Source organism: Suricata suricatta, chromosome 2 (assembly GCF_006229205.1).
Source record: "Suricata suricatta isolate VVHF042 chromosome 2, meerkat_22Aug2017_6uvM2_HiC, whole genome shotgun sequence".
Classification (NCBI taxonomy): domain Eukaryota; kingdom Metazoa; phylum Chordata; class Mammalia; order Carnivora; family Herpestidae; genus Suricata; species Suricata suricatta.
In genome coordinates this window covers 39,832,688-39,851,852 of record NC_043701.1, presented here as the reverse complement: position 1 = coordinate 39,851,852, position 19,165 = coordinate 39,832,688, and the positions used below count along the sequence as shown (strand labels likewise).

Below are 19,165 nucleotides of genomic sequence, written 5' to 3'. Positions count from 1 at the left end.
CTCTCTAACCACTTCTCAGATCATTTGACGAAAAGTTTTCTAATTCCTGTCCATTTGCAACTGAAATAGAGTTAAACACAGTGTCACTATACTCTTTCTTTTCTTCAAGTTCTAGTTTTTAAAAAATGCTTCCAAAACAGCTTTCATTCATTTATTTCACAGAAGGGTATTAAGGTCTTCCTCTGTGCCAGGCCCTGAGGATAAAGTCTTGCAGAAAGCTGTGGTTCCAGCCTCCTAAGACTCATAGTCTATTGGGAGCCAGTAAAAAAAAAAAACAAAGAATTCGCAGAAATGTGGTGTTTGCACAGGGGCATACACAAGATCCAAGGAGAATGGAGAGCAGCAGAAATCACTTAACTCCTTAGCAGTGAGGTTGAGGTGGGCTGAATAGAAGCGATACTGGTTCAACCAGTCTTCAGGAGCTGTTTTTCCCACCACTCGAAAGCACAGGTGCATGGCATAGGGGAAGAAGCCCTTAACCGTGGGACCAGTGACACTCCACTCCCTATGACATCACTTAACCTCCCCAAGCCACAGCATTCTCACCTTCTCCTGACCAGGAATAGCAATACGGCTTGTTCTGTTCTGGAAAGGATTGCTGTGAGACCAAAAGAGACGGATGAAAACACAATGCCACCTCAAGGAATTCACATTCAGGAGAGCACTGTTTTTAGAGCAAAAGAGGCTCTAACAACAGACAAGCAAGGCAATTTGAGCATAGGAGAGAAAGGCCTGCTGTAAATCCAGAATGAGTTAACATATTTGTTAAGTATGAAAAATCCACAAAACCCAGTATCTTCAGATTTGAACTTACTTCTCTAGAACTTTTATCCTAGACAGAGAGAATACAGCACTTTGTTCTTCGCATTCATAATTCACTGCTTACATTTCCTTGGCTTTCTCATCAACAATCATTACTTTTCTTTTTAGCAATTCGTACCCCTAAGACAGGCAAAAACAGTCTTCCTTTTCGAGTAGCTCCCATTAATCATCTCCTTTGGCTTTATGCCCTTACATAAGGAAAGATCATTCATAGGTCTGTCTAGAAGGCCCTGAGTTCCCAATCAGCTCTTACCTGAAATAAAATGCACCACCATATAAGCTTTTGATCTGTGGGACATCTGTTTCCAGCATCCTCATTTGACAAACTAGGGGCTCTCTTGTGCCCTTCAATCCAAGTCAGTATCTCCCTTGATACTGATTAACTTCAAAAGGAAAAGAACTAGCTTCACAGTGAGTGGACCCAGCAGATACCACCTCAACCACGTAAATAAGGTCAACATCACCATGAATAACCCATATCAACATCACGTACCCGATACAACGTGCTAAGTGAGACAGGCACAACATAACTTCTCTGGTGTTCTTGCTAAAAGTGTGTAACCTTAGTTTAAACATCAAATACCAAGCAAATCCAAAATGAGGGATGCTCTACAAAATAACTGACCGGTAGTCTTCAAAGCCATCTGTCATGAAAGACTAGGAAAAACTGAGGAATTGTCAGATCAGAAGACTCTAAGGAGACATGACAGCTAAGTGCAATGTGGCATCCTGGCTCAGGCCCTCGACCAGACAAAAGACATGAGTAGAAAAAATGGTTGAAATTGAATAATGGTAATAGTATTGCACAACTGTTAATTACCTAGTTTAGTAATTATACCATCACTATGCAAAATGTTAGCCCAGTAGAGGCTGCAAGAAAGGCATATGGGAACATTCTGTACTGTTTTTTGCAACTTTTCTTTAAGTCTACCATGATTTCAACATGGTTTAAAATAATAAGGTTTAAAAGATTCAGGTGACTCTTCTGGATTTTGCTTTAACTTTCCAGCTTTTGCACAGATTCTCTGAAATTCTTTATTTTATATAACCCTTCCCTGAAATCTATACTTATAAAGTAAATTTATGATTTCCAAACATCTCTGGACTCTCAAAACAACAGCAGGAAGAAAAATGTCAGTACCCTTATAAACCATTTCACAAATGGTTTGTGACAGGAAATAGAAGTTAACAAATTAATAAATAATACTAACCCATGACTTAATGCCACATTTAATAGTTAGAAAGTCAGGACTAGGTATTGTTTGTGGGAAGACTGGAAACTGAGCTCTGAGTTTGCTGATGAGTCTTTGCAAAACCCAGTTTCAGGCAATGGCGGAAGTTCTTCGGCCCTCTGTCCCCACACCAAGTCCTGTCCCATCTTGCCTGTCCCTTTATTACCCTCTTCCTAAAGAAAGAGGAACCAGTCCCAGACACATTTATTACATCACGATCACATGTAAGTGGGTTTGACTTAAGAAGCATGGGCCCAAGCGTGCCTCCTTCTCTTATATCCTTGCTTCAAACCCAGGTATGTAGGAAACCAATACACTGTTCCTCTTTCCCTTTCCCTGAATTCCTGATTAAGGGCAGATGGTTGAAGAAGGACAGAAGGAACTCTCCGTAAGTCTTGAGAACAGCTGAGTCCTTACAGGGACTCTGAAGGGACTGCTTCTGTAGCATAAACAACACAAGACCTTGGTTCCCCTTGACTGTGGGTTCTCACATACACACCCTTATGATCCTGGTGGGGAGACAATGTCATCTCTGCCTAGAAGTTAGGTGTCCAGAGCCCCCCCAATTCATAATATTTTCAACAACCACACCTATCTGTTAACACAAAGAACTATAAGAAACAACTATAAAATATCCTCAAAGCAGAGCAAAATATCTATGAAAGCAATTTAAGCCTTAGAAAAAAACAATGTGCATTACCTTCTTAATAAATGCCACTGAAAACGTATCCCAGGATACTATTCCATGGTCCATCAGCTCAACAAAGGCTGTCAGGGTGAAGGAGAGCATGTCTCCAAAGCTGGAAAACAGAGAGGATTAATGGAGATGGAGAGCCAAGCACAAGCACAGACACAGAGGTGAGAAAGCTTTAGAAAAGTGGATACAGCAGAATTATAAAAGATCATGGGGATAAGCAGGTAGGCCACAGGAAACTTCCTAAAAAATGTGAGTCCATGGCAAGCAGGCAGGTGGGTTTTACGGAATAAGCCTCAGGGGACAGACCCGGGCTCCCATGGACTCTCACGCTGGTAAGCTATGTCATCCTGGGCAGTGCACTAATCTCTCTGAGCCTCTGTCTTAGCTGAAAAACTGAATAGCGATACCTATTTAATCACAGGGCTGCCTGTAGTACACTTAATCACATGTGTAGTATATAAGCATTCAGTAAGTGGCAGCTTAAAGAAAAGCTTCTCAGCAAATGAAAGTTAGAGTAACCAAGAGAGGGCAATGTGCTTCTTTTATAATTCATGGGTATCTAATAATTAGATATAATGCTATTAAGAGTATTAGCACTTTGCACAGGATTCAAGTGGTCTATATATATGTGTGTGTGAATGTATACACACACAGATACAAATATGTATGTAAGTAAGCATATTCATTTCTGTATTACCCTGGACAGCATTTTATTAATAGGCTTTATAAAATAGCTGTGGAAATAAAGACTATTTGTGGACTATAGACTTGCTGTGATTTGGAAGGCTATTGGAAGGGTCTAATGTGTGGGTTAGAAATCAAAACAAAGATGAGACAAACAGTTCCACCCATGACTCTCATCAGACAATATACTGGTTTCTAATGCTTTCAAAACAACACTTAACAGACACTCAGAATCTTCTACAGAAACTCACCTCTACTGTAAATTATCATCATAGTAAATGTTAACTCTCGAGATAAGTACTACTTCAAGTACACTGAATTATGCCCATCAGGATTTCTACATACTATGCAACCTCACAGATTCATGTGCTTGACTTTTAAAAATAAAGTTGGGTTAGAATTTGAATTTGTAAACTCATATATACAATTACTACACTACAAAGTCTCATAGAATGTTTAAATTAAGTCTTCCCAACTATTGAGTTAATAGTATAGAAAACAGGCTCATGTTTCTTTTTTTTTTTTTAAGTTTATTTATTTATTTTGAGAGAGAGACAGAGAGAGCAAGCAGGAGAGAGGCAGAGAGAGAAAAAGAGAAAGAGAATCCCAAGCATGATCCACAATGCCAGCACAGAGCCCAATGAGGGGCTTGAACCCACAAACCGTGAGATCATGACCTGAGCTGAAACCAGGAGTTGGACACCTACCCAACTGAGCCACCTAGGCTCCCGAGGCTTGTGTTTTTTTTTTTAAATAGCTTCATAATTTCCCTTCTTCCCAGTACTCTCAGCCTAACCTCAGTAATGACCTTGGGAATTCTGCATCACTTCTGAAGCTGTGATGCAGGAAAGAAACCTACAGAAGAGGCAGCAGCTCTCAGGAAAAGACCATGATCCAAAGCTCCCAGAGATCAGAGGATGGGATCCAACAGATAAAAATAGGTAAAAATGATTACCCGTGTGGATTCTGGAGACAGATACATTCTCTGCCTCAGTTTCCTCATTTATTAAAAATGAGGCTCAGTCGGTTAAGCATCCAGCTTCGGCTCAGGTCATGATCTCACAGTTGGTGGGTTCGAGCCCCACATAAGACTGTGCTGACAACTCAGAACCTGGAGTCTGTCTTCAGATTCTGTGTCTCCGTCTCTCTCTGACCCTCCCCTGCTCATGCTGTCTCTCTCACTCTCTCAAAAATAAATAAAACATTTTTTTAAATGATGGTGATGAGGCACCTAGGTGGCTCAGTTTTAAAGTGTCCAACTCTTGATTTCAGCTCAGGTCATGATCACATGGTTCAATAGATCAAGCCCCATGTTGGGCTCTGCACTGAGCATGGAGCCTGTTTGAGATTCTCTCTCTCTCTCTCTCTCTCTCTCTCTCTTTCCTCTCTCCCCCTCATCCACTCTTCATTAAAAGAAATAACATTGGTGATGATGGCAATACATTACTCAGCATTTCTGGGGAAACAGAACAGGCTACCACACTTCAAGCTCTTCAAACAATGTGTGGTGTTTATATGTAACAACATGTGAGTATCCGCTATGATCATTACGCAAAAATGATCTAGAAAGATAAGCAAAGCCCATGATCTTCAAATGCTTGCCTTCAAGGATTCTCTGTCCTTGGAGCCAGAGTTGAGGAGGGATGGAACACAAAGAAAGCCAACCCATTAAGGTCAGATTCACAGACTGGCAATCCCAATCTTACAGGGGCCACCTAGGTGGCACACCCCAAAATAAATCCCAAATAAGAAAGCCCAAACTTACTTGAAGGACAGAACAAAAAGCAGAAGGATTAAAAACGGGTTAAAAAGAGAAGCAAGAAAGGCTAAACTAAAAAAAAAAAAAATCCAGAAGTGACTCATTCTATAGATAATGAATCACAATAAAATTGAGACATGAGATTGTGGGAAAATTAAAAAAAAAAAAAAGAATAGCAAATGGCATCAGAAAAATAAGAGAGCCAGGTATAAAAGCAATTAGTAAGATTTAGTAATAGAGTGTGTTGGCATTAGTATTACTGTGAAAACATTATTACATAATATTAGTAGTAAACAATATTAGCTAATGTATTATTTACTATATCATTAGCAGTAAACACTATTAGCTAATTATTTTCCTTCTTACTTACAAAAGAGGACAACAAACATATGATAACTAATAGTTGCCATTTGCTCATACCTGGCATGTTAAAAAAAAAAAACAAACACAACCACTAAAAGACCCCCATGTACACGACATTGGAGAATGGCATCCATGACGTCCACACAGGCAAAACACTGCCTCACTGTTGTCACTAGCAGTGACCAATGGGACAGGCAGTGACAAAGGAAAGCACACACTTTTGGAATCAAACTCTTCTTTATATTCCTTGGAGTTATTGGAGGCTCAAAAGAGAGATGATATTAGTCTTCCCTAACTGCCTTAGAAAAAAAAAATTGTATTTATGCTCTTTAATTATCTGAAGGCAAAATGACTCTGTTCCCCACTCAATGGGCCCATGATCCATGTGGCCTGAGTAACATCCAGAGATAGTCCCACTTCCTCAAATGCTCCAGAACCTGCTCACAGACTTCTCAGACAGGCTGCAAGGACTTGAGAGGAAAGACAGAGAGAGAGAGAGAAAGTGTGTATTATCTGTTGTTCAAATCTCCAATCTGCTTTTGGGGCCAGGACTTCAGTCTCCATGGTTGTTAAGAAGGTGGAGCACCATTTCTGTACCATTTCTGCCATAGGCCTCTATGTGCTTTGCAGTTTCCATTAGTGTGAACGGTTGGTAAGTGGGAGCAGCTCCTTTCATATCATACACCAAGGTGCTCATGGCATCTAATAACATTTTATATAAATGTTACACTATTTATATTCATGTTTTATAGAAATATTATCTAAAAACAATTTACACACATCATATTTTTAAACATATAGTCTATATATTTTATTAGACCATATACATTCTGTTATACTATCTGACAGAACATATATATTCTATTTAACATATATTCTATTTAGCATGTTTATTCTATATAACGTATATATTCTGTTATGCTATATATAACATGTAAAATGTTATTAAATATATTTACACATGTTATATATTACATTGTAAAAATATATAGACAGATGCAAATAAAATATATATAGTGCAGATACAACATAAATATAATTCATTATGACTGGTTGTTGGATAGCACACTAGGTTTCCATGAGAGAGAATTTTTTTTAATTCAACCTCAAACCCTCAGTCGCAAAGAGAAGATGGCCATCCTAAAATTTTATTACATTCCAAATCAAGGAACTCAATCACTTAATTTCAGATGACGCAGGTATGAAAGCCCTTACTGAACCCTGACATCGATGTTTAGAGTTCACTCCTAGAGGAGTGACTTATGCTCCAAAGAGAGAAGGCAGGAGCCAAAGCTCTGAAATCAATGCTGTATGCACAAGATCAAGGCTAAAAGGGTTACAAGTAGAAAGCAATCACATGGCATGTGCAGGAGCACTTTTATTTGTTTGGTTTATTTGTTTTTTATAAAGTGCTAAGCTAAAGATTTTGCAGTACTGACTGTCACAAATTAAGCCGACTGCAAACTTCACATGCTGGTCGAGAGCCATGTCACAGCCAACACACCATGTGTGCTGGAATGATTCAACTAAATGTTTCTCATCAACTCAGTAGAGACCGTCTCCCTTCCAAAAAAATTCAGCCAATCTTGAAGCATTTCAATTTAAGCTGCTAAATTTATAAAAGAACAGTGCTTCCAAATGTTTTGATTGGGTGCCAGGCAGAAGTGGAGAAAAGATACAAGTAAAATCCACTTTTAAAGTTATTGATAAGTCATACCCAATATATCCTTAATTCCCAATGTTAATGAATATAGTTCTCCCCAGCCCTTTGATTTCTCCAAATGTTTTTTTTTTGGTATGTGGTAAAAATCATATACATGAAAGATTGTAAATTTCTAAATCACCCTGCAGACATTCTCTTGGCCTTCAGACTCATAACATGAACATGCAAATGTTCTTTTCGTTCCTTTGTTAAAAAATTTAACTGTGGATCAATTCTGAACTCTATTCTATTTCTTGGATCTGTCTATCCCCTTATACCAAAATCACACTGTGTTAATAACTTTATAGTGAGTCTTGAAGTCAGTTAATGAAATCCTCCAACGTGGTTCATCTCTGTTGTGCTATCAAAATTTTTTGGCTATTCTAGATCCTGCACATTTCCTTTAAATTTTAAGATTGGTTTGCAATTTCTTTTTAAAAGATAATATTGCCCTGAACCTACAGATGAATTTGGGGAGAACTGCTATCCTAACAATATCGTGTCTTCCAAGAAATGGTATATTCTCTACTTATTTAGGCCTTTAATTTCTTTCAGTCATGTGTTTATTCTTCGGTGAACAGATACTACATGTCCCTTGTTAAATTTATTCCTAAACGTTTTATGATTTTTGCCACTTTTAAATAGAAATTCTAAAACTTTCATTTGACTGTCAATGCATACCTATCATCACTTTTATATACTGATGCTGAAACCTTGCTAAATCCAATTATGAGATCTAAGACTTTTTTTATAGATTTACAACTTTCTACACAGACAATCATGTCTTGCATGGTTTTTTCTTCCTTTATGATCATTGGGTCTTTTCTTTCTTGACTTATTGCTATAGCTAAAAACTCCAGTACAATGTTAACAGAAGTGCAAAAGGCAAACATATTTGCTTTATGCCCAATCATTAAGAGGGCAAAGGTTCGAAGGAATTCAGTTTTCCAACATTAGGTATGATGCATTTTGAGTTTTCTTTTTTTGTTGTTGTTGATGGTCACTATCAGGTTGAGGAAGTTCACTCTATTCCTAGATTGCTAAGAATTTTTATGAACGGATGCTGGATTTTATGAAGTGCTTTTGCTGTATCTATGAATTATTTTCTTTATCTATTAAGATAATTTTTCTCTTTAAGCTTTCTGCTTTGTTTTACTAAATGCTGAATCACAGTGACTGCTTTTCAAATGTTGGATGACTTCTGAGATAAACCTTCACTAGCCACAATGTATTATTCTTTACATATGTCATTTAATTATATTTATTAATATGTTGGCAGGGATGTATGCACCAGTGTTCATTAGATGGTCTCATTAGCTGTCCCATTTGGTATCTAAAGATTAAAATTTATTGGCATAAAGTTATTCATAACATTCCTTTATTTTCCTATTATTTGCAGTGTAATCTGTAGTGATATTTCTTCTTTTATTCCCAATATTGATATTTGGATTTTTCTCTTCTGTTTTCCTACTAGATATTTTCAAATAATCCATGCTAGCTTTAATTTTCTCAATTATTTATATGTTTTTTTATATCACTGATAGTTACTCCTTTTATTCCCTCCTCCCACTTAGGTAATTCACACTTATTTATTCTACATTTTTAAGGTAGAAACTTAGATCACTGATTTTTCTTAACTGCTCTTCTTTTCCAATATAAGCACTTACGACTATAATTCCCCTCTAAGCACTGCTTTAGCTTCATCCACAAATTTCATTTTGCTATATTGTATTTTATTATCATCCAGTTCAAAATACTTTGTAATTTCACCTGGGTATATTCCTTGACTCCTGGGTATTATTGAAGTGAGTCTTTTAATTTCCTAACATCTGAGGCTTTTCAGCAAATTTATTGTTACTGATTTCTAATACAATCTCTGTGTGCTCAAAGAATGTAATCTGTATAATTTCAATCATTTGAAAATTCTCGAGATGTTTTATGGCTTGGTATATGGTGTATTTGGTGAACATTGCATATACACTGAAAAGAATATGTATTCTGCTATTGTTGAATGTGATGCTCTCTAGACTGAGCCAATATCTTTTACAGTGTTGATTGAATCTTGTCTGCCCTTACTGATTTTGCTATTTTTCCTATCAATGAGAAGACAGTGTTAAAATCTCCGACTATTATTGTGGACTTGTCTATTTTTCTTTTAATTTTTGAGAGACAAAGAGAGACTGAGCGTCAGCTGGGGAGGGGCAGAAAGAGAGAGGGAGATAGAATCTGAAGCAGGCTCCAGGCTCTGAGCTGTCAGCACAGAGACCTATGCGAGGCTCGAAGCCACCAACTGTGACGTGAGATCATGACCTGAGCCAAAATCGGATGCTCAACTGACTTAGCTACCCAGGCACACCACAGATTTGTCTAGTTTTCCCTTTGTCACTTTTTCCTTTATGTATTTTGAAATCTTATATTAGGTACATAAACACTTAACACTTTTATGTCTTCCTAATGACCCAACCATTTTTATTATGAATTATCCTTCTTTATCTCTAACAAAATAATGTCCTGAATTATTATTTTGCCTACTATTAATAAAACAATTTACTTTTGTTATTATTTGCATTTACGCATATGCATTTTCCAACTTTTGAACTACATGCACCTTTGTATTTGTTTATAAGAGTTTGCATCTCTTATAAACATCATATAGCTGGGTTGTGCTTTTTCAAATTTATCTGAAATCTTTTAATTGTAGTGATTAGTCCCTTTAAGTTTAATTTAAATGCTGATGTGATTAGGTTTAGGGCAATCAATTTATCATTTGTTTTCTGTTTGTTTTGTTTTCTGTATCTCTTTCCTTACCTTCTTTTGCACAAATATTTTTTTATAGTCCATTTTAATTCCTCCATTAGATTTTGAGTTATACTTCTTTTAGCTTTGTATAGTCATATGCCTTTTAAAGAAATATGAGGGGCTCGTGGGAGGCTCAGTCAGTTAAGCTAGAGACTGGCTCAGGTCATGATCTCACAGTTTATGAGTTCCAGCCCGTGTTGGGCTCTGTGCTGACAGGTCAGAAACTGGAGCCTGCTTCAGATCCTGTCTTTTTTCTCTCTTTCTTTCTCTCTCAAAAATAAATAAATTTTTTTTTAAATTAAAGAAATATGAGAAATTTTAAAGACAAAAACTATATTTTACCTTTTCTAGTTGCCCACATATCTGTAATTTCCAGTGTTGCTCACTCCTTCCTGTAGAACCCAATTTCCATCTAATGCCACATCCCTTCAGGCTGGAGAACTTCCTCCACATTTCCGGTAGTGTGTGCCTGCTGATGAACTATCTTAGTTTTCCTTTATCTAAAAGTGTTTCTATTTTACCTTCCTTTTCAAAAGATAGTTTTATTAGATAAGAATTCTGGCTTGATAAGTTTTTGCTTATTTTCTGGAGGGTTTTCTTTGTTTTTGGTTTGATTTGGTTTCTGTTGTTGTTTTTGTTTTGTCTTGTTTTGTTTGTGCACTTCTAAAATGTTGCCCTCTGGCCTCCACTGTTCCTAATGAGAAATCAGCTTTCATTCTTATTTTTACTCTCTTAATGTAATAAGTTGTTTTTCTCTAGCTGCCTTCAAGGTATCCTTTTTGTCTTTAAATTTCAAAAGTTTGACTATGATGTTTCCAGGCATCATTTTCTTTCTATTTATTCCAGTTAGGATCACTGAGCTTCCTAGCTCTATAAATTTATGTTTTTTAACAAGTTTTGGAAACCATCATTATTTCCTCAAATATTTTTCTGGTCTCATTCTCTCTTTCCTCTCTTTCTGATATCACAATTAAATGTATTTTTAGACCAATTATTACCATTTCACAGGTCAGTTACTCACTATTCATTTCACCTGTTCTTCAGATTGGGTAATTTGTGCTGATTCATCTTCAAGATTATTGTCTCTTCTTCCATCTTCAACTCCCATACAGTGAATTTTTTGTTTTAAATTTTATACTTTTCAGTTTTATAATGTCCAATTGGTTATTTTTATGGTTTCCATTTCTCAGCTAAGCCTCCTCATCTGTGCACTAATTATACTAATACTTTCATCTTCTAATGTATTTATAAACATTGCTTTAAAAATCTCCATTAGCAGAGCACCTGGGTGGCTTGGTTGGTTAAGCATCAGACTTCAGCTCAGGTCATGATCTAGCAGCCTATGGGTTTGAGTCTCATGTTGGGCTTTGAGCCCCACGTCAGGCTCTGTGCTGACAGCTCATAGCCTGGAGCCTGCTTCAGATTCTGTGTCTCCCTCTCTCTCTCTGCTCCTCCCCCACTCACACTGTGTCTCTTTCTCTTTCTCTCTCTCACTCTCTCTAAAAAATAAATAATAAAAACATTTTTGAAAATCTCCATTAGCTAATTCCAACACCTGGGTCATCTCAGGGTCAGTTTCTACTATCTGCTTTATTTTTTTTTCTTAAGAATAGGTCATCTTTCTTGTTCTTCACATATTTGGTAATTTTCATTATATTCTGAATATTGGGAATAAAAGACTGTCAAGTCTCAAAATCCAGTTTTGTTCTTCTGAAGACTCTTTTGTTAAAGCAGAAGTAACCTAGCTAGAATCAAACTACAAATTCTGCCGTGGGCAGCAGTTTAAATCTCTTCTCAATTCTCTCCCTTCCCAGTAGCTGTTGGCACCAGGTCCTTTGGGGTTCTCACACGTGTACATTATGCCTCTGATTTGGGAAGATTTTACAGGTGGATCTGTGTAAACCTGTAGAAATGAGGTCTCCTACCCTCTGAGCTTCTCTTCTTTCACAGATTGCCCCTAAAAATCTAGCTGCTCTGCCAGCCCCCAAACGAGATCCTTGTAACCAAGACAGAGGCCTCCTGCCACCCGTGCTAACTGGATGAGTGGGGAACCTCAGGCAAAACCTACAAACACACGAATCTCATCTGAGGCCTATTATGTTCTTTCAAGGACTGGCCTCCCTCTTTCTGTCTACTTTGGGTGGCTATCCAGTTCCATCAAGTAGCTGCTTTTAGGTGGTTTGGTTACACTACTTTGTTCAGATTTAATCATTTTTTCTGTATTATGTCTAATTGAGATATTCTGCCATTACCAGAACGAGGGCCCTGAGCACTGATTTTATCTACATTTGATAGATGAAAACCATGGTTCATGTTTAATCCCACTTCCAGTATCCCTACATACCAAATGACTAAAACTACTGGCAGATCAACTTTAAGAAATTATTTTGGCTTCAGAGTCCCCAGTTTCCTCTACATTAGCAAGTTGTATAAGGTTGATAGAGAAAAACTTGGTTTGATCCCAACTTCACTACCTGATTTTAACTTCTGCATCAAGGATATAATTCTCATTATACTGATCTTGTGTGTCAGATACCTGTACTTAAAAGTAATAAGGGTAAACATTGAGATAGTGCCCAGAACATCTCCTGAAAGATGGCTCAGGCTGCATTACCATTAAGTATTTCTACTATATTAAATATATATCTCAAAATAACATTAAAAAATTGACCCTAAACTTTCACTAGTGCTTTCTACTTTATTAGAATTTAATAACTAAAGAGTATATACAGTATTTTCTATGTAGGAAGGTTTGGGGAAGATAAATGACTTGAGACCAGTATTAAACACTGAAGGGGATCAGAATTTTCTCCAAGGGCCTAAGAATGAAGGTGCACATTTTCAGATGCTGTTCATTCTTGCTTATCAAACTGAAATTATCCGCTTACCAACTTGGCAAAATGGAGGTTTGTTCTGCCCACTGTAGAGAGTTTGCTAGGCCCCATTTGGACTCACCTTGTTTAATGGATAAGAAAGGCACTGAGGAAGGAAAATTTTAAGAGAAGTTTTGAGATCTCCAGACACAATTAACATGGAATTCACTTGACAGATGATTGAGGACTTTCTGAGACTCAAAGTAAACAATCTTCATTCCATACTTCAATCCTGAATGTTTTTTAAAATGTGTTTCTTTTTCATACTGAGTCATTGAAGGAAATCAAAGACTTTTGACTTTGAACATCACATAGGCCACAAAAAAGGACGTTTTTGTTTAAAGTAGTACATAAAATTATGCCTAGCCTTGCTCTAGGAGAAGGATAGCAATTCTGATGTAATCATTTTGTGGCTACAAACATAAAATATCCTTTCTACCACAAAGCAAATAAAAAGGCAAATAAATTTCTGAAAAACCTGTTAATAAGAACATCAAACAAAGCAAAAACAAAATCACTTACTTAAAATATCTAGATGCATAGTTACACAATCAGTCAGAGGACAGGATTTAATTATGCACAGGAGAAGGAAGTGTTACATCATCTGTATTAATTGATCATAAATTCTTACCAAGGCTTCATGATCTTCTGCAATTTCTGGTATCGTCTGCAAAATTTGAAAACAAGCATGTAAGGAGCATGTTTGAATGCAATAATTTTTAAACAAACAATATATATCTCTTGAAGAAAGCTCAGGATTGGATATAGAGCAAATTTAACTGTCATGATGTATATGACTTTATTTATTTCTTTCAAAACATTATTCAAAGTACCAAATTGGTAATCTCTAATGATAAGAAACAACCAAAAAGCAGACATTAAACTACTGTAGCTGACTTACCACATTTACTTGAGTAAAGGAAATAAGAACACCCTATTTGGATCAGAATGGGTATACGTTCGATGAAAAAAAGTAGAGCCCAAAGGTTCTAGACCAGTTCTTTAGTTTATGCCCAACAATGAAAAGTAATTATCTTTCTTTGGGAAAATGCCCACTAACCCTATTTTCCCTCTTCTTCAGAAAAGATTGCCTCTTTGCAAAAAAGACATTGTAAGAGACTCCAACAGTCTTGGACAACAGATGGAACTATGTGATGGTAGCCTGCAAAAGAGTGTGCAACAGACAAATCTCGTCTGCTAGAAAGGACAGTCACACTTCTTAAAAACCGGGGTCAAGAAGATAAGGAAACAAGTGATGTTCATCCTATCAAACCACTTCCCATCCCTACAGTCTGCCAGATATCTCTGGCTCGAAGTATATTCTTCCCTGTTTGGAATACCCTTCCCCTCTAGCCAACCTGTCCAACTAGCTACGTTCTGTTCTGAATGCACCAGATTCTAGGCTCCTCCGGGAAGCCTCCCTGACCCCTGGTCTCTCCACACGACCAGACTGAAGGTGGTACCCACATCTGCACTCACTGAGAAACACCGGCTGCATGACTCAGGTAGGGCACCTCGCTATGCTTCCAGCTCGCAGAAGGCGAGGGTTCGGCACTGTGACTCTACTATAATGTCAGGCACGTGCAGAGCAGACACTTAGTAAGTAGTTGATGAGTGATTTGGCTCTTCACATGAAGTTAAGTTTCATTTTCTTCCACATAAGAAGTAACCACTTGAGAAACCTAACTGACCACAAGGAGATTAGATCTAGTCTCTGGTAAAACTGGGGGTCAGGAGTGGGGGTAAAAAGGTATACAGCCATCTTCTTCTTCCTCCTCCCATCCCTTTCCTTTATCTGCCGTTAAAATTGAATTAGCTTCCTTCCTCCCACCTTCTTCAAAATGCCACTGGGCAGAGTGAAAGTAGTAGGTGGTCACCGGCAGGCAGACCTAGGACACTACAGTCCACTAAAAGGAATTGAGCTCCTTGTAAAAATGAGTCTTGACAGGACTGAGGCAAGAAAAGATCTAGATAAGCCTGGAACACCTCGCTGTGCCAGAAACTAATGAATGCTCAAAAAATAATGGGAAGGACAGGACAGGTCAGAGGGACCGCCAAATCTGGGACAAACAGAGCACAAAATGAATAATAATAGTGACAGATTACAGCTTGCTGAATTAAACAGGACCGAATGAGCCCATGTTGTTTGAAAGAATCGTGTGCTGGTGTTGCTGCAGAACCAAACCTCTGGGGGAAAACAAACGAACCTGATTTACACTGTTTTCCATTTCCTATGGTATAACTACTCAAAACAAAAGCAAAAACAAACACAAAAACAAACAATTATTGTAGAGACGCCTGGCAGGAACTACCTTAAGGGCTTTAAGTCAAATAGAACATGAGTAACAAGAAAAAGAGACACGACGTGCCATCAATAGGTGGCAAGGATTAAACCACAAACATCTCTAATATTCCAGACAAAGGCATACAATATGGGTTTACAATAAGGAAACGATACAGGATAAACACGTAAAAAAAAAATTCTGTTCCAGTGGGAAATTGTGCAGTGTCCATTGTCAACTCTTCTGAGTTATAGATTCCTATCCTGTTGTCCCTAAGCTGTAGGTAACTCATGAATATATATATATACTTTGTCCTGTCTTGTAGTGCTCTAATGGACTTCTTCCTCGCAGGTGGAAATCCAGGTTTGTCTCCATTTGCAATTCATTTCAACAACCCTTTGCTCCATGTAAATTGGTGCCCTTTTGACTTTTGAGACTCTTAGAACATCTGCCTCATTCCCGCATATCAAATGAGTAAAATGTCTTAACATGTGTTCATTTTTATATTTGTATGAGAGCCATGCTTTTATCTTTTCCTAAAAAGCACCTTTAATGAATTACCTTTTAATAAACCCAAATTGAAGGATATTCTAAAAGCGGCTGATCTATAATCTCAAAAATTGCCAAAATCATGAGAGAAAGGAAACTACTAAGGAATAGTTCCATGCGGGGGGCACCTGGGTGGCTCAGTTGGTTAAGCACTGGACTTCAGCTTAGGTCATGATCTCATAGTTAGTGGGTTTGAGCCCCGTATCAGGCTCTGTGCTGACAGCTCAGAGCCTGGAGCCTGCTTCAGATTCTGTGTCTCCCTCTTTCTCCATCCCTCCTCCACTCACTCTGTCTCTCTCTACCTCTCAAAAATAAATAAACCTTTTTAAAAAAATTTATAAGGAATAGTTCCATAAGGAAAGAGATTAGGAAATAAGAGAACAATTGATGTAAGGCACTGCCTGGAGTCAGATCTCCGTATTAAAGGACACAACAGACACAAGCGGTTGAACTTGAACCTGCAACTCTTCCATTTAGTAGGGAACTCTTCAGTTAACTAAAGAAGGTGACCATTAACAGAAGTGGTCTAAGGCCAGAGGCCTCTATAAGCACAGGAAAGTCTAAGCCTGTAAATGCCACAGGGTCACAAAAAAAAAGACAAAAAAACAAACAAACAAGAAAACACACACTCCAGTGTCTAAGAATGATCAATCATGAATATCCAATGAGGCTTTAAGCTGCAGCCAATCAAATAGGTGTTTTCCTTCCTCCTCTTCTCTATAAAAGTCTTCCTCCTCCTCCCCACCCACAGGTGCAGTGGTCCTAACCACCTCCAGTTTGGCACTGAGGGCTTCCAACTGATGCATGCTCAAAAAAATTATTTTTAAGCTTCTTTATTTTTTTTAATGTTTTATTTTTTTTTTGAGAGAGAGAGAGAGAGACAGTGTGATCAGGGGAGGGTCAGAGAGAGAGGGAAATACAAAATCCAAAGCAAGTTCCAGGGTCTGAGCTGTCAGCACAGAGCCCAACACGAGGCTCGAACCCACGAACCATAAGATCATGACCTGAGCTGAAGTCAGACGCTTAACCGACTGAGCAACCCAGATGCCCCTCAAATAAATTCTTAAACATGTTAATTTGCTTCAGTTTATTTTTTAACAGAACTAGTTCAAAATAAATGTGCATGTGGGGTATGTACGTGTAGGGGTGTGTGTGCGTGTGATATATAAAGTTATCATTGCAACTTTTCAAAATAGCTTTCTGGCCCAGTGCCTGCACACTTTTTAGGTCTTTGTATGCGTTCCCCCTGCCATAGCAGACGCTGGCCTTGGATGGTTCTCCCTGACCAGTGTTTGTTCTCAGCCTCCTCACTTTTGATTCAGTTGAAGCCTAAACAGAAGGGTAACTTTTTGTTGTTGATGTCTTTTACTAACTGAGGTTCTCTCCTCTCTTTCCTTCTCTCTTTCTCAATGCCCAGGGGGCGCCTAGGTCACTCAGTCAGTTAAGCATCTGATTCTTGATTTCGGCTCCAGTCATAATGTCACAGTTGTGAGACTGAGCCCTGCATTGACCCCCGAGTCGGGCTCCGCATTGTGGGTGTGGAGCTTGCTTAAGATTCTCTCTCCTTCTCCCTCTCCTCCTCCCCAGCTCACTGTCTGTCTCTAAAACAATGTGTCTGTGCACTCTCTGTCTCCAAGACAATAAATTAATAATAATAATATTAAAAGAAACATGACCAGGAAGAAAAGGTTCTAGAAAAGCTGGTGTGTCAGAGTGGCCAGACACCTATCACCTGAGCTCAAGGTATGGCATTCTGTTTCCTAACAGAAGACAATCTCTTCTTTAAAACAGGCTGCATGACCCCTTCTCATTTCCATTTCCAGAGTGATGCTGGATGGCTAGTGTGCGCCAGCACACCTAGATGGCCCTGTTAGTCACTCTCTGGAGAATGTAGAGACCCCACCTCCCTCTCTATATTCCCATCAAGCAGAACGTGTAGAAGAATGTTGTTTGTTCAGCCTTTAAGGTCAGGGACTCCTGGGGGTGCCCAACTCCGAGTGTCTCCTTTGTAATGAAGGGAGTCCAGATGGCAGGTCTAGGTCCCTTTGGAACATGGCCGTGCCCACAGGGAAAGGCTGCGGACAGCTGTTAGGCTATGCTGCTGTGCTGTCAAAACTCGCAGCACACAGATCCCAGTAGCAGATGCTTTGTCCAGTTGGCTGCTTCTGACTGCCTTGTGTGTAAGTTCCCCCCAATAAGCCTGTGCCTCGATCACTGTCTCCGGGTCCTTTCTTTGACCTCACTGGACCTTCACCCTCCCCTGACTTAGAGTCTGCTAGTCTACAGCTGCACAATTGGACAAGGACCTAGAGACAAAGCTTAGAGCAGTCAGAAGAGGGAAGATCCAGTTTAAGGAACTTTCTGCCATACAAAGGCTGATAAAGCACAAGAGGAGGGACCCCTTTGATTGTGATGTAAATTTCTGGCAGGGCCTCAGAATGGGCTGTTCCAGTTGGAACTCCCTGAGCTCTGGGGAGCGCAGGCTCCAAGAAATCAGGCAGAAAGGGTCTGGGGAGACCGGGCAGCCTTCACAGCTGGGGCCCACAGACCACACAGAGCAGTTTCTTTTTGGTCCAGGGAGCTGCTGGCTCCTCCCTGTGGCCTCTGTCCAAGGTGAAGTGCAGGACACGCACTCTGTGACCTGTGCTTAGCAGTTAGTCAGTGAGCCGCTGACAATCTGGCCTGGCTTGGATCTTCCAGGGCAGCCGAGGTTTATAAGGGACACCAAATTCTTAGAAACAAGAGTGTATGTTAGCGCTGATAACTATGTCCATGGAGGTTAATAGAGGTACTTTCAAAAAACAAAGTCACCTTTTGTGTGAGGATGAAATATCAAAAAACGTCACACATAGTCCAAACTGTCATATCCATCTTTGTTTTTTCTCCCCACACACGTCATCCCATGTGCCTAACCCAGTGTCAGAAGTATTCAGCACTCCAATAATACACATGCTGCCAAGTGAAAAAAACCTGTAAGTCCATTGTCAACTGGGGGTGGTAAACATCATCAGAGCCAAGACGTCATTCAGGTGCTTAATTCAAGTCATACATCGATTTTCACACCTCCTAAGGAATGGCTACAGCTCTTAACTCTGGCCAGGAGAAAACGATTTGAATAATGAAAGCTTCATATGAAACCACCTGTGTGTTAATGAATAAAGACAACAAATCTCTTATAAACACAAATACACATAGCTATACATACAACTGTGTCATATATATGACAGATGGGGAAGGGAACTAATAATTTATGTAATTTACATTGTTTATTTTTACGACAACTACTTAACGGCTTTACATATCTGTAAAATAACTATGGGACTCTTTCCACTGTTCCTAATCCTGCCAAATTTTAGAGGAATGACTTAAACCAAAAAAAAAAAAAAAAAAAAAAAAAAAAAAA

At 38.7% G+C, this 19,165-nt stretch overlaps 1 protein-coding gene across 3 annotated transcripts in view; it reads right to left on the bottom strand.

Annotated features, from left to right (window-relative positions):
• The window catches only part of ELMO1 (engulfment and cell motility 1), a 522,106-nt gene that overhangs the window by 338,584 nt on the left and 164,357 nt on the right, over positions 1–19,165 (bottom strand). For all 3 annotated transcript variants that reach the window (XM_029924925.1, XM_029924946.1, XM_029924936.1), the window contains exons 7-8: positions 13,563–13,598; positions 2,755–2,854 (exon numbers count right to left, since the gene is read on the bottom strand). In XM_029924925.1, coding sequence (XP_029780785.1) covers positions 2,755–2,854; positions 13,563–13,598 — 136 coding nt within the window. The remainder of the gene's footprint in view (positions 1–2,754; positions 2,855–13,562; positions 13,599–19,165) is intronic.